At 37.5% G+C, this 22,354-nt stretch overlaps 1 protein-coding gene across 1 annotated transcript; it reads right to left on the bottom strand.

Moving 5' to 3' along the window:
- Positions 1-1,917: 1,917 nt before the first annotated feature.
- MAP3K7CL (MAP3K7 C-terminal like) lies at positions 1,918-20,584 on the bottom strand. Its single transcript, XM_049785836.1, has 3 exons — positions 20,534-20,584; positions 12,613-12,728; positions 1,918-3,030 (listed from the first exon to the last, which is right to left on the bottom strand). Exons 1-3 carry the CDS (start codon positions 20,537-20,539, stop codon positions 2,850-2,852), a joined length of 303 nt encoding a protein of 100 aa, XP_049641793.1. The 5' UTR covers positions 20,540-20,584; the 3' UTR covers positions 1,918-2,849.
- Positions 20,585-22,354: the final 1,770 nt, after the last annotated feature.

The following is a 22,354-nucleotide window of genomic DNA, read 5'->3' on the forward strand; positions in this document are numbered from 1 at the left end:
GGGAATGCCTTTGTTTTGGGTAAAAGCAGGATATTCCAACATTTAACTTATGAATACATACTTTTTGGAAACAGTACAATTTTAGGCTGTGATAAGCATATATTTAAAAATGATTAACTGTGACTTCATAATATCAATGACAGGCAAATACATTGACACAATTATCTTACTTTCATTCTATAGAGCCAAGAGACTTGAAGAATATTTCCCTGGCACCCATTGTATATAAGGAACTATGTGTACTTCATTTCTATAGTTATGTAACCCTCTTCTGAAGGCCAGTGATCAAACACTAATACCTTTACTTAAAGATTATGTGAATTACCCTTCTTCCACCCATTCCTTTAACATTTATTTGCATTAACTTAGTGAAGAATTAAATATCATATTTTTAAGCCTTACTAAAAAAAATAGGTTCTATCAGGGTAATAGGAAATTATACTTTTCTTCAGATCTTAAAGTAAGTTTAGGTTAAACAGGCTCACAGAATATTAAAACTTAGGAATCTTTTTTAGTTTTTGGTGATGGTTTCTTTAGCTGTGTATAAGACTTTTTGTTAGTTATACTGCCATGTATTTATTTTTATTGACAGAACTATTTTCAATAGTTCTGTATATTTCAAGGAAGTATCTTGAAGTATACAGAGACAGATGAGGAGATGAAGCTGTGGTATAAATGCACAATAGGATAATACTCAGCTACAAAAACAGCTGAAATATTGCCTTTTGCTACAACATGAATGAAAGGAGAGGACATCATGCTCAGAGAAATTTCAGAGGGGAAAGATGCATACTGGAGGAGTTCATTCACTGATGGGCATGTAAAGGAACAAGGCAAGTTCATGGATAACATACTGAGAACAAACTCTGGTCACAGACTGAACTGAGGTTATAAAGTGGGAGAAGAGAAAAAGGAAGAGTCATAGAGAGTGATGGTGGATGATACTAGTACATGGTGATGGGCAGGGTATGATAAGAGTGTGCCCCTAAAACACATAAACAGCTCCGTTCTTATCAGAGGATGTTGCTTTAATATAAAATAAACAAAAGAGCCTCATTTTTCAAATGAGTAATTCAAGGATCAGATGTTTACAACCTTCTGGACACCATATCATACAGCAAGAAACCTGTGTTCCGGCGATAAGCTTTCCCTTGTCATTTGCTCAAACTGCCCTACAATAACTCCAGCCCAGGGCATATTGACCAGGGTTTCAGTGGAACAATTCTTTGTGGAGGGATAGAGTTCTATGCATTAGTATTTAGGAGTGTCTCTGGCCTCTAGATGCCAGTAATCCCCTTCACCTATGATAATAAAAGATTGTCCCTAAATTTTGCCATATGTTCACTGTGGTAAAACCACTCCTAGTTAATAATAATAACTAGTAAAAACCCAGGATATGTATTTGTTTAGTCAATAGATGTTTTATGTTTCTCCTGAAGATACAAATAAATCTTATTCTGCAATAGAACTAAATGTGGTTTTATGTGTAAGTGGGAAGCAAGATAGTTTTTATTGAGACATATTTAGAAACTTATTTCTAAGGTTTTATTGATAGTTTTTATTGAAACTTATTTAGAAAGACTTGGGGGGGGGAGAAATGTATGTTTGAGAGGAATACAGCTTCTCCAGAATGAAAATAGGCAAGCAAAGAAACAGAGACAAGTGAGATATATGTCCAAGATATAGCTGAAGAGCAAGCTAGAACTAGAGGTTATATGAGACACTGCAGTCTTTTTTTTTAAAGGAAGCTTACAGTGTCTTTTGTTTTCTTTCTATTTTGAGGGCTTTTATTTTAAAAAATAAAACTGCTTATTGGGAGTGAGCATGTGTGAAATGAAATGAAGAACTGATTTTGATTACATTGAGCCAATCTCAACCTTTAGCATATGGAGGATAAAGAAAGAGACAAATATAAACTGACAGTTTTGATCCATGTTTAATGAAAAAGAAGTTACATGAATAGAAATGGACATAAAACAAAGAGATCAATTTGGGAAAAATGTGGTGATAGGCAGAATAAAGAAAGTTATTTTAAGTTATTTTAAGCTGGAACTGGTTATTACTGATCAAAACAACCCCTTAAATCAAACCTCAAATAACATCATCATGATGGTCTTTCTGGATCTCTTCATGAGAATTCACCAAAGTCATTCCCAAGCAATACTTTCCCATTTCTCCCAGGCCCCCAGAACACACACAAGCAAAGGCAGGAAGGTGGCATGAAGAAATGCAGTCTTCTTTGCTTTTCATTACAACAACTAGTCAGCACTGGCAGTGTGCATTTGGCGTAAACATGCTTTCAGCTAATATTTTCATGAGAAAGCTTTTATGACATGCGGCCATTTATTCTTAGTACAATCAATCACTGAGGGATTAACTCTAACTCTGGTGAACATAAATACATGAGGAGAAGTTTCTGATGGTTCAGATATAGGGACAGTTGAAATAGAAAAGACATGAGAGTCAAAACGATGCAGATATGGCTTGGCTGTGAGCACCCTATTGGCTTTAAGATGTCCAACTCCTGATCGTTAGTGGAAGCAGACAATAGACTTACCTTTAGGGTTTTCTCCCCGGATATACAAAATGATCTTATCCCCTCAACATAAAAAAATTATTGGTAAGTAATTGTGATGTCGGAAAACATAAATGGTTGTAAAACTTTACCTCACTTAAAATAAGACATCTTTTCCTTCAAACTAGATCTGGTAAGCATTGAATTTATGAGAAAGGTTCACCAAGTGAGTGATGCAGAGAAAGAATCGATCTTACTATCCCTTGGACATAAAACTCTTCTGGCAAGCCCATCGCTTTCACCAAACTCTTAAGCTCACATCGAATTGTTAAAGTTAGGAGGAGCCCTGTCTCTTCTGGTACTGTATTCTAAGCTTCTCAAGTTGTTCCACGCATTGCGACTGAGCCAACTTCAGCGTCTGATTCTCTTCCGTCAGGGCCTCGAATTCCCGAGCCAGCTGAGCTGCATCTACTTTTTCCTTTTCCGCTTGATCCAGCTTGGCGATGAGCTCCTTTCTGAAAATGCAGGGAGCAGAGGGAAATAGAGGCATGAAGGTGATGCAAAGACATGAAGGCACATAGTCAGTGTTCGATGAGACTAGGTTGAGACAGCATTCATCAGCCCTTCCCAAATTCGATCCACCATTCTCTTCTTCTCAATGACTTGCTGTCATTATTCTATACTTTCATTACATCCTAGTACCTCTTTAAGAACATTCAAATACTAAAAATTATACAAAAAACAATTCCAGTCCCCTGAGAGTCTAAAACAAAATTACCTTTTTGAAGGTTAACAAATTTTACAATTAGTTGGGTTTATTTTTTGAGGGATATAAAGATCATTTTGTCTTTTTTTTTTTTTTTTGAAACTGAGTATATTTGTAAAGTGAACCTCCTTCCCCAACCTCCTTTTTCCCAACCTCTTTTTTTGGTATGTAGAAGCCCACCTGGATTACAGGACTCCTCCCCACCCTAGTGGGTGGGATTCTGGATAATAAAGAAAAGGGTCTGGTTTTGGGCTGGGGAGAAAGCACATGGCACATAGGCAGCACATGGCAGAATGAGTACATGGGGAAGAGAGCGCATGGCAGATCGACATTACATAGCAGAGAGAGGCCATGAAGTAAAGCAGACTAACTCCAATTAATTTTCTGACTGCTTGGTGTATTATTTCTCCACTGCTACCCTACTTCATCAGACCCATCTGCCTAAAGCGTTAGAAACACAGTGCCTGCGGCTGTCTCACTAACTCATAGATATTTTTATTTTTATTTTACATATATTGTCTTGCTACGTGGACTGACAGATTAAAAACAAATGCGATGTGATTTTAGCCATGTAAAGTAAAAGAAACAAAGCAAATAAACTAATGAAACACAAATCAACTTCTTAAATTCTGATAAAAAATGATGTTTATGAAGGGCAGGAGGCTGAACAACAGGTAAAATGGAAGAAAAAAAGAATCAATTGTATAGTGCTGATGTGGTGGACAAAATGTAATATATAAAATGTTGAAGTATAAAGATGTGTACTTTTAATACTCATGCAATATTATAAACCAATGTTACTAAATCAACTAGCTAAGCAAAAATGTATTGTTTTTACCCATAAAAAGAGAAAAAATTAAGGGGACAGAAACATAGTACAGGGTTAATGTGCTTGCCTTGTACCCTGCTGACCCTGGTCTGAATCCTAGGCAGCATATATGTGGTTTCCACCACAAGGGGTCACTATTATAGAGTCAGAGATGTCCCTGAGTACTACTAGCTATGGCCCCAAACCACCCCTTTTACCCATAGAGGATGCTGAATTTTGTTTTGTGAGTTGGAGCACTGTACTTCTTTCCTTGCTTAATATTCCCAAATTCAGTTATTCTCTTTCTTAGTCTATAATTCTGGATTTAAGAAATCTTTACCAGGCTGTGGTTGGCTAAAGAGCCCTAATCCCTTCCCACAGATAATATTTGGGGCATATTCATCTAGTCCTTAGGTATATCCTGCAGCCTTAATTATTAAAACTAGATTTCTATTTTAGGGATTGATCAGATAAACTCAGGAAGCATGCTAAGGATACTCAAGGAAACCTGTAGAGAATATACCTTAAACAATTAGTTCTCAATAAATATTCCCAAACAATTCATTCTATAAATACACACATTCAATAAACATAACCATCCAAAATAAGTCCACTCCTCTTACATATATAACAACCAAGTCTAAACTGCAGTTGATGGATTTCTCCTTTGCTCTGACTCAATAGAACTAGCTGTCACATTTCTTTCTTGGTAGATAAAATAAGTTGGTAAATGTTCTTCTAATCGATTTTCTAGAAAGATTTCCAAAAGGTAGGCTGAACTATTACTATTCCACCAGAAAATACTTAATACTTTAAATGTACACAATTTGTTCGACATAAAATTAGCAGAACTTAGGATTTCAAAGATCTGGTGCCCAAGATGAGACTAATTTTTTTTTTTAAATCATCATAGGGGCTGGACGGATAGCACAGTAGGTCAGGCATTTGTCTTGTACATGTCTGACCTGGGTTCCATCCTAGAATCCATGTGGTTTCCTGGGCCCACTAGGAGTCATTCCTGAGTGCAGAGTCAGGAGTAATTTCTGAGCACTACCAGCTGTGTCCCCGTCAAAAAAAAATTTAAAAAGGAAGAGATCATCATAAATCTGTTTTTAAGAAAAATATTAAGGGAACCAAATCAATAGTATAGCAGGTAGGACACTTGCCTTGCACAAGGGCAACCTGGGATCGAGCATAAGCATAACCATGTGGTCCCTTGAGCACCAGCTGGAGTAATTACTGAGTACAGAGTTCCAAAATAAAACACAAACAAATAAGAAAAATGTTAGAAGGCCAGAAGATATAGTGGGCAGGGTGCTTGCCTTACATGGAGCTGACCTGGGTTTGATCCCCAGCATACCATATAGTATGCCAAACTAAAACAGGAAAGACCCAGAGCACAAAGCCAGGAGTAATCCCCAAGCACTGCCAGGTGTGGTGCTAAAAGCTATGCATATGTTTTTAGACACACTTTACCAAACACTATACAAACATTTTCCTCTTGAGTTCCTGCTACCATTCAAAGCACCAAAGTCTCTGTATATGTTTCTGGAAAAACATTTAAACATTCATTCTAAAGTATTAACAGCCTTGCCTTAAGGGTAAATACAAGAAAACACTGTCTGCCTTATACTTATTCAACACCTTCAATGTGTTCATGGGCCACGGTTCTAAAAAAATTCCTCTTCATTCTATTCCACTGACCAAGTGAATGATTTGTTACATATAATATGAAGTAAAAAGAAAGGAGAGTATAAACTGTGAAAAAACATCAAGTTTATATTACATTAATAAGCCCTGGCCCTGAGAGCAAGGGAGAATTTCTGATAAAAACTACAACTTAATATTTTCCAATAATTCAAGGCAGAAGATTTTAATCAGCTAATTGAGTTAGCACCAATTAGGTATATGCATATTTATAATGTAATAATACCATTAAGTTTTGTAAGCTTTATGTGTATATCCATTCATAAATTATAAAATTACCACTAACAATTGCATTAGACAAAAGTACATTAGAAATTAAAACTGTGGGGCCAGTGTTAGCATAGCATTGCCTTGCACACAGTTGACCTGAGTTAGATTCTCAGCATACCATATGGTCCCCTGAGCCTGCCAGGAGCAATTTCTGATTATAGTGCCAGGAGTAATCCCTGAGAGCCTCCAGGTGTGACCCAAAATCCTAAATAAATAAATAAATAAATAAATAAATAAATAAATAAAACCTCATGGAGGCATGGAAGAAGAGATTTTAACTGGATGCTAGAATTTACGAAAATCTGAGTAGGAACGTGACACTTACACAATAGAAAAAATATATTTAGGGGCCGGAGAGATAGCAGGAAGATAAGGCATTTGCCTTGCATGCAGAAGGTTGGTGATTTGAATCCCAGCATCCCATATGGTCCCCCAAGCCTGCCAGGAGCAATTTCTAAGCACAGAGCCAGGAGTAACCCCTAAGTGCTGCTGAGTATGACCCAAAAACCAAAAACCAAAAAGAAAAAAAAGAAAAGAAAACATATATTTACAAAACTGCATTATTATATAATAACCTTAAAATATTTATTGTAAAAAGGAAATGTAGAGAAACCCAGGATATCATTTTAACTAAGTCACCAAACTTGAAACAAGTGATGAGATAAACAGATATTGCCTATGCCAAAAAGATACAATATTTTGTTGTCATATTTCTACCAAAAAGTCATGCTCCAAGTTATCTCATATTAAGGGAAAATTTTTCTAAACCTCTAGCCTGAAGCTTTTCAAAATGTTATGAAGTGTTCCATATTTAAACATATTCAAATGACAGCTAAGTGCAATATGCAATTGCCACTGGGGAAAAAATTCTGGGAAGGACATAATTGGAAATTGAAGCCATTTATAGAACATGAATTAGATGATTGCTATGTGTCAATACAAAATTTTTTTTTATAATAAAGGGCCACACCTGGCAGTGTTCAGGGTTTATGCCTGGCTCAGGAATTACTCCTGGTAGGCTCTCGGAACTATATGAGATTTTAGACTGGATCCTAGCTCAGCTGTATGCCAGGCAAATGCCCTGTCCTCCTCCCCAAAAAACAATTTCTTTGTCTTTGCTTCTATACTATTATTAATTGAGCAAATGTGTCTGTTCTGAGAAAACTGTCACAATAGTATTTAGGACAATAGAGACTGGAGAGACAGGAATGCAGAGAAGAGCTAGAGAGACATGGAGAGAATAAACTATGACTGAGACAACTTTTAGTTATAAATTAATCAAGTAATGGATATAGAAGAAATATAATATTTTATATAAATATGTAAATATATTTGTTTTTGTTTGGGGGCCATACCCGTCTGTGTTCTGGGGTTACTCCTGGCTCTGTGATCAACCACGTGCAAGGCAATGCCCTCCCGCTGTGCTATAGCTTTGGCCCTATAGGACTTATTTATGCTTTTTTGCACTTTTCCTGTCAATATGAAATTATCTCAAACTAAAAGTCATTCTGGATAAAGGACAAAAGGCAAATCGAACTCAGAGTCCTGGTATTTCTTCCTATAGCCAAATGGGATTGCCTTGCAACCTGATTTGGTGACCACTCGCTCAGCAAAACCAGGCACTGGAAAAAAAAAAGTGCCCAATCAGAGACAAAGGAAATGATTTGAAAAGCTGATCAGCATATTTATATAAGCTCCTTTGGGCCCTCACTGACCTTTGAACATTCCTTGATGTTTAAAATATAAAGGCTCCCAATCAATAATATTGAATGAATAATTAAGGAGTAAGGTACTGCAGAGACATATACTGCCTATTTTAAAGATAAATAAAAGAAACTCAATGTGCTAAATTTAATCAAAAAAGCCACACAACTAATAAGAAAGAACTAGAAATAAAACTTATTACAACATATTTAGAGTGCTTTGCGTAAGTATATTTTAAGGAATAAATGCCAATGATTCAATGTTAATCAAGTTTCTTACATAACTACCTTATACCAATGGCTAGCAAAACATAAGTAAAAAAGATATTTCTCTAACTATTCCACTTCTAATCTTATGTGTTCCTGTTATTTCTTGCCTTTCAATGAACTAAGTCACACAGATAAATCAGGCAGAAAAAGAGTTTTACTTTCAAATCATGATCTAGAAGTTGGCAATACTGGATGTAGCAATGACCATTGTCCTGGTTCTATATCTGACCTTATTTCAACTCCTGAGGACATCCGTTGTGAATTTTGACTGGCAGAAAAAAAAAAAACACAAAAAATTGTATAATTAGGGTTGGAGAGATAGCATGGACGTAGGGTGTTTGCTTGCATGCAGAAGGACAGTGGTTCAAATCCCGGCATCCAATATGGTCTCCCAAGCCCAGGAGCAATTTCTGAGAGTAGAAATTGTAGAAACTTGAGTGCTGCTGGGTGTGTTCCCTCAGGAAAAACAAAAACAAAAACAAAAACAAAAATTGTATTCATATTCAATGAATACTGTCAAAATGTCTGTTGTCTCCTCTCTAAGACCTATTTCTATAGACTGATTGATGCTCATCTATTAGCAATTCAATTAAACCCTGGTAAACCAAGCTACATAGACAATCCTATAAATAGATGATGAGGGGAGAAATCAATATGTATAATTAGCTAGACTGTAAACCTGCCTTTGATTTTTTGTTTGTCAATCTTATTATTCTCTTGAATATAATGTGACAAGGGGTTAGAAATCTTGTTTATGAGGTCAAAAACCTCTAATGAGAGGGAAAGAGAGAGAGAGAGAGAGAGAAAGAGAAAGAGAGAGAGAACATTGTTATGATAAGAATCACCTTGTCTTGGTCTATACAGAATTGGGCTTGATGTATAAAATTCAAATACCATAGTTTTCTTTCTCAAAGTTTGTCTCTGTGATTCTTAAATTTATGACTTGACTATTTCTATATTGGAATCAAAAATTAGTTTAGAATATCAAGAAATAAAATAAAATAATGGTTATACAATTCTGTATATGCTAATCATAAACACATTTTTTCTAAATGTTCCTCTCTTTTGCTGATATTCAAATGAATCTTCTATAGACCATAGTATAATAATATCTCATGCATGAAACATAAAATACTCATCCTAGAGCAAAGCAAATATTATAGCTCAGTTAATGATCATCCAGCCATATACTTTGAAAATTTGCTGTCAAACTAGGTGGGAATAGAATTTAAAGGTTATATAACGTTCATATCCTACTTTTGTGATATTCTATTATATACAGATTATATACAAATATATATAATAGACATATAATACTATAATTTTGTAAGCACACATAATTTGTATATAATAGATATAATTATGTTATATATTATATAATCTATATAATATATCATATATAATATAACATAATATATAATATAACTATATGATATATCTATTATATACAAATTATGTTTGTTTACAAAATATTTAGTTAAAATGAATATATTGAAATTTCACTATTCATATATTCTATTTTAATTTTTAAAATTTTAATATAAATGTACTGAAAATACATATTTTGCCTATGCAATTATACTAAGTTTTGGGCATACCCAGTAATGTTCAGGAATTACTACTGCTCTACATTCAAGAATCTGTCCTGGTGGTGCTTAGGAGACTATATGGCATGTGAGAGATTAAACTCAGGTAAACCATTTGCAAGGTAAACACCCTATTTGCTGTACAATCACTTTTGCCCTGTAATTATATTAACATATTTTAAGCAAAGGTCCAAAAAGAAAAATTACAATAGTCATTGTATAAGGGAGAGTCACAATTGTTGGTGAATTTTTTAAAACTTTCAGTAAAGTGATCTTTTTTTAATAAGAATAAAAATATTGAAAGTAGGAACAAGATTTCCTTATGTCATTTCTTGGTCAATATTCTTTAAATATACCCCATGCAGGGTTTATAATCCTAGATTTATCTTCCCAATAGGCATGAATTTAAGTAATACTTTAGCAACTCCTCTGTTGGCTCCCCAGCAAAAATGTTTTAAACTTGATTCAGGGAGACCCCCTCTGGAGACAAGAGAGAAGTTCAGCTTAACCTGTACCCACATAACTCCAAGAAACACAACTGTTCTTCATTGCCAGCTCTCTTTGTGTCTGACTTATATTAATCAGCTACTAAAGGTAACATCATCAGCCTCTATATATGAAACAATGGGGGAGCAATTTCTCATGCATACTTCTGATTTTAGCAACTTATTTTAGATAGTCTTTATTGTTACTTCTTATTGCTTATATTGACTCTATATTTTTTTTATTTAAACACCTTGATTACATACATGATTGTGTTTGGGTTTCAGTCATGTAAAGAACACCACCCATCACCAGTGCAACATTCCCATCACCAATGTCCCAAGTCTCCCTCCTCCCCACCCGACCCCCGCCTGTACTCTAAACAGGCTCTCCATTTCCCTCATACATTCTCATTATTAGGACAGTTCAAAATGTAGTTATTTCTCTAACTAAACTCAGCACTCTTTGTGGTGAGCTTCCTGAGGTGAGCTGGAACTTCCAGCTCTTTTCTCTTTTGTGTCTGAAAATTATTATTGCAAGAATGTCTTTCATTTTTCTTAAAACCCATAGATGAGTGAGACCATTCTGCATTTTTCTCTCTCTCTCTCTGACTTATTTCACTCAGCATAATAGATTCCGTGTACATCCATGTATAGGAAAATTTCATGACTTCATCTCTCCTGACAGCTGCATAATATTTCATTGTGTATATGTACCACAGTTTCTTTAGCCATTTGTCTGTTGAAGGGCATCTTGGTTGTTTCCAGAGTGTTGCTATGGTAAATAGTGCTGCAATGAATATAGGTGTAAGGAAGGGGTTTTTGTATTGTATTTTTGTGTTCCTAGGGTATATTCCTAGGAGTGGTATAGCTGGATCGTATGGGAGCTCGATTTCCAGTTTTGGGAGGAATCTCCATATCGCTTTCCATAAAGGTTGAACTAGATGGCATATGTGTATACAGAGGATAAAATCTCTTAGCAGCCACTCTAAATTAGTCTCCACCATATTTCACCTATTTATAGCATCCTATGAAGTGAATGGGATACAAAGGGATGTTGGAAGGTACATTTTTTTATAAGAACTCAGACAATCAGGATGACAGGACATAAAGTAATAATGCTAATTTACAAAAATTCACATAAACAGGGGCCTGTGAGGTGGCACCTTGCAAGCGCTAGCCAAGGAAGGACCGAGGTTCGATCCCCCGACATCCCATATGGTCCCCCCAAGCCAGGGGCGATTTCTAAGCACTTAGCATCAAAACAGGTGTGGCCCCAAAAAAACAAAAAAATTAACATAAACAATAATTCTGATGTATTTTACTTTGCTCTGGAAAGAGTGATCATTATGGAATAGTTGGGACATGAAGATAAGACTTAGCTATGATCTTTCTAGTATGGCTTTTAGGCAGGTAAGAAAAAAGAAAGGCAAATTCTGAGCGCTTGGTGAGGCAAAGAGAAGTGAATAAACCAAAGTAGCTGAAGATGAGGGATGAGACAGAACATTGTACAGAGGTAATAAGACCATACCGAGGTAGGTTTTGTCCAAGTCAAGAATTTGGTGTTCCCCACCATTTTTTAGACAGTAAAATGACCTAGCTCTTCTATAGGCTCCAGAAGAGAATCATGGCTGACAAGAAAATAATGGCTGGTGACACCATTTAAATAAAAAATTAAAATTAGAAAATTTTAAAATTAGAAAATTAAATCAGAAAATCTGGTCTGGATTGATACCCCTGGGGCCTCCTCAGAATGAGTGAAAGCAGGTTCTCCTTTCTATCTGAAGCAACAGCAGCCCAGGGACACACCCTACACCCCCAGACAGAAATGGCCTAGCTCCACAACTTAATCTTATCAAACTGCCAAGCCACCAAATTTGTTTCAGAGCTATAGATTCTGGACATCTCTGCCACAAATGACCATGCAACACCTCAAAATTTCATAGCAATGTCAGCCCAACAGAAATTATCACAGGAAATTTGATGGGCAAGTTCCATAGAAATCTACCAAGCTTAGTGAGCCTCAATAGTAACACAGAAGGCTCAACTAGCACCAACCACAGCCCAATAAATCCTAGACACTAACACCATGGAGAGACATAAATGAGTGTGAAGGAAAAAAAATCAGTATAGAACAAGAGTACAGTGAGCAGGGTATTTGTTTTGCTGGCCTGTATTCAACTCCCAGCATCCCATATGGTCTTCCAAGCACCACTAGGAGTAATTCCTGAGTGCAGAGGCAAGTGCAAGCCCTTAAATGAATGCTGCTGGGTATGACCCCAATTCAGTATGAATACTGATTACTTTGAATAAATCATTTAACCGACAACAGTGAGACATTTTTATAATTAAACAAGACATCCATGTAACCTCTGAATTTCAGAATGTCCCTTTCCTACTTCATCCTGCCATTCCATGTCCTGGCCCACCCATTAGCTACCTGCCCACCACCCTCACATCCAGTCCATGGCTCACAGGCAAGGTGCTTCCGGGGCCAGTACTTACTTCCTTTCCTCCAGCAGCGCGATTTCCTTCTTAACCTCATGGTATTCTTCTGCTATTTGGCAGTGCTGTTTGAACACCTGCATGGATTCCACGGAGTCATGACAAGGTGGCAAAGGCTTCACAAACAAGAAGAAAAATTCAGTTCATGTTCTTGATTCAGAATAATTTATCAACCATTTTATTCTGCTGTTGTTCTTCAGAGAGTTTCTTTTTTTCTGTCTTTTTTACCTTCTTTCTTTCTTCCATCCTACCTTCCTTACTCTCTTTTTCCTTCTTTCTTCCTTACAAATGTGAGTTGAGTTTGCCCTCTCTTCACCTTCTACTGTCACTCACAGCAGCTCCAGACTCAGCTAGAGCCAGGAGCACCAGTACAAGTCATTTACCTGCCATGCATCAGTGCAAAAATCAGTTTCCTAATGATTTTGTATTTCTTCCCAGAAATTTTAAATTCGACTTTAGAGGAAGGAGAGGGCAACAGTTCAGATATTGTGACAATTACCCTGTTGCTCTGTTCCTGCCCTCTTAGATACTGAATTTCATTTTGTACAGCAGAATCGCCCTACAAAAATGGTTCTTCTTTGAAAAATGCACCCAAATATAAAAAGCGATGATGAGCTAGAAATCATGTTTGCAAGGATTAACAAACCACATGAAAGACCTTATTCTAAGTAAAATGATACTTATCACATGTGAGACCAAAAGAGCATGGATTTACATCTTGGTTGCTCTCCCATTCGTCAGGGAAGCCAAGCAAAAAGCAAGCCTTTTAGTCCATATAATATGCTGAAAATTCTACTTCTAATATATATATTTGGCCACACCCAGTGACACTCAGGGGTTACTCCTGGCTATGCGCTAAGAAATAGCCCCTAGCTTGGGGGACCATAAGGGATGCCGAGGGATTGAATCTGTCACTTCTGGGTCAGCTGCATGCAAGGCAAACGCCAAAGCAAAACTGCTGCACTATCACTCTTCTAAAAAATATCTTTTAAGAAATTCTGATTTGATCTTAAACACTACAAATGGTCCCTTGTGTACTACCAGGAATGACTCCTGAGCCTTGAGTAACCCCTGAATACTGCCAGATGTGACCCCAAAACAAAGAAGGAGAGAGGAAAGGATAGAAGAGAAAGGGAGGGGAGAGGAAGGAAGGAAATGGGGAGGAAAGGGAGGAAAGGGAAGAGAAGGGACAAGAAAGGAAGGGAAAGAAAAGTTAAGTGAGAGGAGTGGAGGGAAGAGAAGAGAAAAGAACTAGGGGTGGGGAGAGGTGGAAAGTGGCGGGAAAACAAACTAGCTTTCAGAATTTATATATATATATATATATATATATATATATATATATATATATATATATGTATATATATAATTTCTCACTTTTAACACATTGGCAAAACATTATTCTTTCAATAATTAGTTAAGTCTCTTGAATGAGATTTTAAAAAATTATTCTTCCAGTAATATAGCAAAATGTTATATACTATTTGAAAAGTAAAACATAATTGTTATTTAGGCTTTGTTCACATCAGTCTATTATGCAAGTTGTATCTGACTAAGCCAGAGGCTACCAAATTTTATATCAGTAAACTGATAACTAATGAGATTCTATTATTTGCTTATTTAATAATAGTCTTCAAGGACATGGATTTCTTTTGGTATTTTATATATATGAATTCTATCAAGATATGATTAAAAAATCTTAAAAGGTCTACAAAGGGGTCTGAGTAATGGTAGAGCAGGTACCATCAGGTACCATTTGTCTTCCATGTAGTCAACCTGGTTTTGATCTCCAGCATCCCATATGGTCCACGATGTCTGTTAGGAATGAGATCTCAGCATAGAGCCCAGGAGTAAGCCCTGAGCACTGCCAGATTGGACCAAAAAACCAAAAACAAGTTCTATAAGGAATGATTGATCAATCAAACGACCTTTCCTGGGTCAAAGAGATAGCTCTGAGACTGAGTGCCTGCAAGATGCCCAGTTCCATCTCTGGCAACATTCAGTCTCCTGAGCACCCCTGAGAGCAATCCACAAACCCTGAGTACAAAACACTGAAAACAAAATAGAATAGTAGTCTTTGCTATGTATCAGATAGTCCCTGAGTGGAAATCTAGAGGACATAAAATTCGCAACAGATTTAGATGCAATTCACATTTCTCGTACATCTACTGTGTCCCAAATTCATGGCAAATCCTAATGATAATTATTTTACACAACATCCTTTCCTCTTTCCTCATGAACAAAATTCAAAATGTGCAACTAAGCTTATTGAAACCGTTACCTCTGCCCATACAGAAATAAGCTGAAATGGAGCCAGAGAGAGAGCATGCAGTGAGTAGAGCACTTGCCTTACATGCAGCTGACTTGGATTTGAACCCTGGCATCCCATATGGTCCCTCTAGCGTGCCAGGTGAGATTCCTAATTCCAGAGCCAGGAGTAACCCCTAAACACCGCTGGGTGTGCCCCCCCCAAAAAAACAAAACAAAAATAATAAAATTTATAAAGCTGAAGAGCCAAGAGTGTTAGAGTATAGCTTAACCCATAAAATAAAGCTGCTGCCCAAAGAATTTGAAATTCCTGGCTCCTTCAGACGATGCCTAGAACTCACGAGCCCACATCAATGTTCACCTGTTATGTTACACTGGCCAGAGACCAGGTTCAACCGAAACAGGAAAGAAAGCAATTTACTCCAGGCATCCTTGCCCAGCTGCTATTACATCATCTGTGCCCAGTTACAGGATTTGTTTACTAGAAGATCACAAGACACTACACATCTCATTTTCTATCCTTAGGAACAAACACATAAACTCTGTGGTTTCAATGCCTAATGTCTCAGGCAGCCAAGTTAACCTCCAACACAGTACAGTTACCTATTTGTATGTGAGAACAGAAAGATTCTAGTATTATTCTATTAAAATAGAAATGTGACTCAGGAGGTCATAGATTTTTGCAGCCTTGTAAAGGAAGCAGTGCCCTTTGCTACTATCATTTTAAAAGCAACATTTTTATGGTTCTTTATAAAACTTTCAAGGTTCTTCATAAGAGTGGTCTCCAAAAGAAGAAAAAGAAAGAAAAAAGTGATGAGAAAGAGGGAGACAGAAGGATGGAAAGAAAAAGACAGAGATCAGGATCTTTAATACAGAAACATGATACCAACAACAGAGACTGTGTGAAAAATAAAGTGTATTGGCACTACAAAAAAGAAAAGAAAAGAAAAGAAAAGAAAAGAAAAGAAAAGAAAAGAAAAGAAAAAGACAGAGATGTACAGACCTGAAGATTGGAGACTCAGGGGAGAACTAAAACAGCAGCTCCTGTCCACAAACTATCTAAAAGCAGCATTCTGGACTGAAGAGTTAGTACAGCAGGCAGGGCGCTGACCTTGCACACAGCCTACCCTGGCTTGATCTCCAACGCTAAGTGCTCCACTGAGTTCCACCAAGAGTGAAAAGCCAGAAGTCAGCCCTGAATGCAGGCAGCTGTGGCCCAAAAGCCAAAATTAAACCAATAAATAAAAATTAAAGCAGAATTCCTTCTTTCTTGAAAATGGTCTGTCTTGTGTGATTGGTTGGTTGGGTGTATTTGTTTGCTTGTTTGGTTGGTTGTTGGCCACACCTGTAATACAAGACTGAGTCCTCACAATCTCAGGGGACTATATGGGGTGTAAGTACTCACTGTACCCACTCTACCTACTATACTATCACTTTGACCCCTGATCTTTTTCTTTTTAAGCACTCAGCTGATTAGGTATTTAAAAAAGACCATGTGAAGTTTGTTTTCCTCCTTTAGGTTACCTATTTTGGAATGAATGTTTTCTTTTATGGTTTTTAGTTTTGGGCCACATCCAACAGTGCAAGTAAATTAGCACCCTACCCGATACGCTACTGCACTAGTCCCTGGAATGATTTTCTTAAATGGGAACTTTATCACTTTTTGATTGTCACTAGTTCTTAGTTGTGAGAAATTTGAAGGTTTCTTATGCACCTTACTGTGTTCATCCTGCTAAGGGTAGACACAAACACAGAGTATTGTGGGAAACAAAGGCTCTTAGAACAATAATTCTACATCTTCACATGATAATATCTTTTAACATTTTCTATAATTAGGAAGTAGTGAAAATAGATATAGTGAATATTAAAACAAAAACAAGTGAAAATTACAGTGTTTAGCTTTTCAGAAAGTAAAAAGGTAAATCAGGGCTAATTTACCTTGCAAAGGGCTGACCTGGGCTTGATTCCCCTGCACCCACATGAACATCAGGAGTGATTACTGAGTATTGAGCCAGGAGTAACCCCTGAGCTAGTGGATGCGGAAGGAGAAAAGAAAGAAAGAAAGAAAGAAAGAAAGAAAGAAAGAAAGAAAGAAAGAAAGAAAGAAAGAGAAAGAAAGAAAAAGAAAAGAAAGACAGAAAGAAAGAAAGAAAGAAAGAGAGAGAGAAAGAAAAGAAAGAAAGAAAGAAAGAAAGAAAGAAAGAAAGAAAGAAAGAAAGAAAGAAAGAAGAGAGAGAACGAAAAAAGAAAGAAAGAGAAAGAAAGAAAGAAAGAAAGAAAGAAAGAAAGAAAGAAGAAAGAAAGAAAAGAAAGAAAGAAAGAGAAAGAAAGAAAGAAGAAAGAAAAGAAAGAAAGAAAGAAAGAAGAAAGAAAGAAAAGAAAGAAGAGAAAAAGAAAGAAAGAAAGAAAGGAAGGAAGGAAGAAGAAAGAAAGAAAGAGAGAGGAAGAAGAGAGAAAGAAAGAGAGAGAGAGAGAGAGAAAGAGAGAGAGAGAGAGAGAAGAGAGAGAGAGAGAGAGAGAGAAAGAGAGAGAGAGAGAAAGAGAAGAAGAGAAGAGAAGAAAGAAGGAAGGAAGGAAGGATAGGAAGGAAGGAAGGAAGGAAGAGGAAGGAAGGAAGGAAGGAAGGAAGGAAGGAAGGAAGGAAGGAAAGGAAGGAAAGGAAGGAAGGAAGGAAGGAACAAACGAAGGAAGAAAGGAAGGAAGGAAGGAAGGAAGGAAGGAAGGAAGGAAGGAAGGAAGGAAGGAAGGAAGGAAGGAAGGAAGAAAAAATAGAAAGGAAGAAGAGAAAGAAAGGAAGGAAGAAAAAGAAGAGAAAGAAAGGAAGGAAGAGAAAGAAAGGAAGGAAGGATGGAAGGAAGGAAGAGAAAGAAAGAAGAGAAAGGAAGAGAAAGAAAGGAAGGATGGAAGGAAGGAAGAGAAAGAAAGGAAGGAAGGAAGGAAAAGAAAGAAAGAAGGAAGAAGGAAAGAAAGAAAATGAAGGAAGGGAGGATAGGAGGGAGGGAGAAAGGAATAGAGAAAAGGATAATAATAAGAAAATGGAAAGAAAAGAAAAGAGAGAACACAGCAAGTTCCCCCACTGTTCTAGGCATTGTCATTACCATAGCCTGTCAATATCACTTCAAGTTTCTCAATTCACATGAAAGCATTTAAAAGCAATGAAGTTTTATTTTGTTTAGTTTTAAGCAAAAGAGGGGGTAAATCTATGGGTTGTGCCATAGAACTACTGTACAGCCCACCACGATGCAATGAAGTGATCTCATTAGTCACCAGACACTGAGGAGCAGGAGGAAAGGAGCAGTTAACAAAGAGACAGAAAGTTTCCATTATACAAAGTTGTTAAGAGTGAAGTTCTTAACAGTGAATGTATTTAACATGGATAGACTGGTCACTAGATGAAGATAGTAAAATCTCATGTTGTATATTTATTACTTTACTAAGAAAAAAATGTTAAATGCAAAAAAAAAAAGATAAAAGATCCCCATTGACTCTCTTTGCAGCCCTTTGCCCATCACACAAACCTTGTCAGAATCCCCTCTGGGAGATTAACCCCATAAGAAGCCAAACATTTCTTCCTTCTTTGATTTCTCCCCAGGAACTTGAAAGTTTTGATTATTTTATAATCTAGAACCACTTACCCTCATTTGCTAACCCTTATGGGGCTGAACAAGTCCAAGTACATTATGGCCACTAACACTCGAGGTCCTCAGATAAAAACTGTCATTATTTACCCCAATTCAGGACATATTAAAGATACCTCAAACATAGATGGTTTTCACCCCAATAGGAATTCTGATGAATAAGAGTATTAAAGCTATTTAGCTTTTTGGCCTAATATGAAAGTAGAATTAAAAAGTAATGAGTTGTGTGCTTGATGACTTAGAACACCTTAGTTGCTTGAGCATCTGATGTGTTTGTGTGTTTGTGGATATATGAATAGCAGCATAAACTCTTTCCTAATGGAGATTTCCTCTTTGGATAGCACCTCAAGACAAGAGGTAGTATAGGACCATTGAAGAAAAGTGTCTGAAGAATCGATTCCTAGAATTCAAGCCAAAGAACCAGGTTTCCAGAGAGTAGGGAGAGAGTTCACAAGGCTAGTGCTAATAAACTCATGATGTGCATGGAGGAAGCTTGGATTTAATCCCTAGAACCCACGGTGCCCCAGGTACTGCTGGGAGCAAGCAAGGGTGATTGATCCCTAAGGACTCTTGAGTGTGACCCCTCCCCCCCCCAAAAAAAAACAAAGGGGAAAAATGGAAAGAAAAAATATCAGGTTTTCAATTTATAAATGGAACTTCCAGTAGGCTTCTGCCATGTGACCCTCAAAACAGTTTCTTGTAAATTAATAAGTCATGCAAGGCTTAAGATTTAAATACATCTTCACGTGAAGCTAGAAAGTATCTTAAAAAATTGTCTCTAGTGGGTCAGAGTGATAGTACAGTGGGTAGGGCATTTGCCTTCCAAATAGCTAACTCAAATTCAATCTCCAGCATCCCAAGTGGTCCTCCAAGTTCACCAGGAGGGATCCCTGTATGCAGAGCCAGGTGTAAACCCTGAGCACCACTTTAGGTGTGACCTAAAAACAAAAACAACAGCACAAAATTAAAAGAAAAAAAAAGTAACACTGGGGCTGGGGAGACAACACAGTGGGTAGGCATTTGTCTTGCATAGGGCCAACCCAGGTTTGATCCCGGCATCCCATATGACCCCTGAGCCTGCCAGAAGTGTGATTCTTGAATGCAGAGACAGGAGCAACCTCTGAGTGCCACCTGAAGCGGCCTAAAAATAAGACAAACAACAACAACAAAAAGTAACACTTTACACTTTTAACTCCTATAGCTTTATATTAGCTATTCTTATTTTCTTTTATTTTTGGTTTTGTGGGCCACACCCAGCTGCGCTCAGGGGTTACTCCTGGCTCTGCACTCAGAAATTGCTCCTGGTAAGCTCAGGGAGAACATACGGGATTCTGGGGATCAAACTCAGGCCCATCCCGGGTCCACAGCTTGTAAGGCAAATGCCCCATTGCTGTGCCATCGCTACAGCCCTATATTGATTATTCTTATCCAAGAACTTTTTAAATAGAATCCAATGCTGAAATGCATTAATTAACTCTTCATGCTATCATTTTCTTTCAAATCAGATGAAAAGTTCCCAGCATTTTTTAATTTATGCTCATCCACCTATTCTTGGGATACATTTTAACTATACATTATAACGATACACTATAACTTAGATACACCATAATTTAGAGAATGAAATACCGTATTCCAAAGAAAAAGAAGGAAAGATATTTGATTCGCAAATGAAAGGCAAGTATCTCTTCTGTTAACAGAGTATCAATTCTGCAGAATCCCAGCAAAGCTTCCAGGCAATGCCCGGGTATCCTGTCTACTCATAGCATCACCAACTCTAAGAAAGTTGAATGCTGACATTCTCCTAAGTGTCTCCAGCCAACTTAGAACAATAATTTTCCAATAGCGGGGTTTAGATGAGGTAAGAATTTAGGGTAAGGCACTCCCTCCTCCACCCCTTCATCCCACTCCACTCCACCTCACCCTGCCTAGGGAAGGCCTTTGCCAGGGCTTCAAGTTGCATAGCAGTGAGTACCCGCTACTATCTCTGGTATCCACCCCAATCATCAGGACCGATTTACCAGCATGAAGTAAGAGAGAAACCACAGTCTCCTGTTCCAAGAATGCCAGCGGAAGCCACACGATCTGCTCTCTGCTCTCCACCCAGGCCATGGGTTTATAATGAGTACCTCCCAAAAGACAGCAGACTCCCTGGGGAAAGGAGCCGGCCAAGCCTGGCTCAGCCAGGAAGCTTAAACATTTCCGTTTCCTGCGTGGCTTCACTACTGACTCTCTCCACTTCCAAAATTTAATTTTTCCTCTCCCAGCTTCCCCCTACAGAAGACAGATTTAGCTCACTAACTAGCCCACAGTGCCTAAACAGACTTCGTTGTTTCTCTGGGTTACTGTGATTTGGGGTAAACAGAATTTAACATTATGTTATGTTTTAATATCCCAAATGGAAAAGCAGAGTTTGTTCAAGCTAAAGAGGAAAACATGGCTGAGACTAATTCTAACCTTTGAAAACCCTAGGGGTCTGAAAATGTTAAATAGTTAAATATTTTTAAGAACTAATTTTTCTGGGTTGGAGTGATAGTAAAATAGGTAAAGTGCTTGCCTCACACAAAGTCAATCTTATCTGATTCCCAGCAGAGATGGTCTTCTAGGCACCTCCAGGAGTAATCCCTGAGCAGAGTCAGGAATAAGCCTAATTGTGCTGGGTGTGGCCCAAACAAAACAAACAAAAAACAACAAAGAGACTTGGTACTTCTATCATGTCTATATTATGTTTTTTGTTTGTTTGTTTTTGGGTCACACCCAGCTGTGCTCAGGGGTTACTTCTAGCTCTGTGCTCAGAAATCGCTCCTGGCAGGCTCAGGGGACCATATGGGATGCTGGTATTTGAACCACCAACCTTCTGCATGAAAGGCAAACACCTTACCTCCATGCTATCTCTCCAGCCCCCATTTCTATATCATGGTCAAAGTCAACACTAGTAATTATACTACATGTCTTACATGCTCTATTGCAATGAATGATATTTATGTCATATTTATTGACGTGGGCAATATTAAAGGGAATGGGGCTAGAGAGATAGTACACAGTGGGCAAGGTGCTGGCCTTGCACACAGCTGACCTGTGTTCTATTCTCAGTACCCCATATGGTTCCCTGTGCCCTTCCAGTAATAATTCCTGAGCGCAGAACCAAGGTTAAGTTCTGAGCATCACTGGATAAAACAAACAAAATTTTAGAGGGAACAATATTTCAAACTTTTCTATGAAGCATAATCTAATGGAACTAAAACATTGTATGGTTGAACTATCATTATTAAGTTTTATAAATACAATAATTAAATTGAAAAATTAGAGATTCGGGGCCGGAGAGATAGCACAGCGGTAAGGCGGTTGCCTTACATGCGGAAGGTCGCTGGTTCAAATCCCGGCATCCCATATGGTCCCCCGAGCCTGCCGGGGGTGATTTCTGAGCGTAAAGCCAGGAATAACCCCTGAGCATTGCTGGGTGTGATCCAAAAACCAAAAAAAAAGAAAAATTAGAGATTCAACAATATCATGGAATTGTAAGATTTATTCAGTCTCTACCATCTTGATTTCTCAGATATTAAGCAATAAATTGATTTAGTCCTAAAAGAAATTTCTAAAGAGATTACTAGGATAATAAGATATTATTGGGGTACAGTGGGTATGGTGCTTGCCTTGTAATCAAACTAGGGTTTGATCCCTAATATCCTATATGGTCTCCCAAGCCTTGCTAGGAGTGATTTGTGAGCACAGAGCCAGGAGTAAACCCTATTTAATATTGGGATTTATTATTAAAATATGTTGTTATTATTCATAACTGATGCTCTAAACTTGTTGATTTGTGGACATGGCATCAATTTCTT

This window comes from Suncus etruscus, chromosome 13 (genome assembly GCF_024139225.1).
Source record: "Suncus etruscus isolate mSunEtr1 chromosome 13, mSunEtr1.pri.cur, whole genome shotgun sequence".
Classification (NCBI taxonomy): Eukaryota; Metazoa; Chordata; class Mammalia; order Eulipotyphla; family Soricidae; genus Suncus; species Suncus etruscus.

What these genes read in the sequence shown, in the direction of transcription:
- MAP3K7CL (XM_049785836.1), bottom strand. An exon ending in GCGCTGCTGGAGGAAAGGAA is followed by an intron (nt 3,031 to 12,612) that starts GTAAGTACTGGC and finishes CTGCATTTTCAG; the next exon opens with AAAGGAGCTCATCGCCAAGC.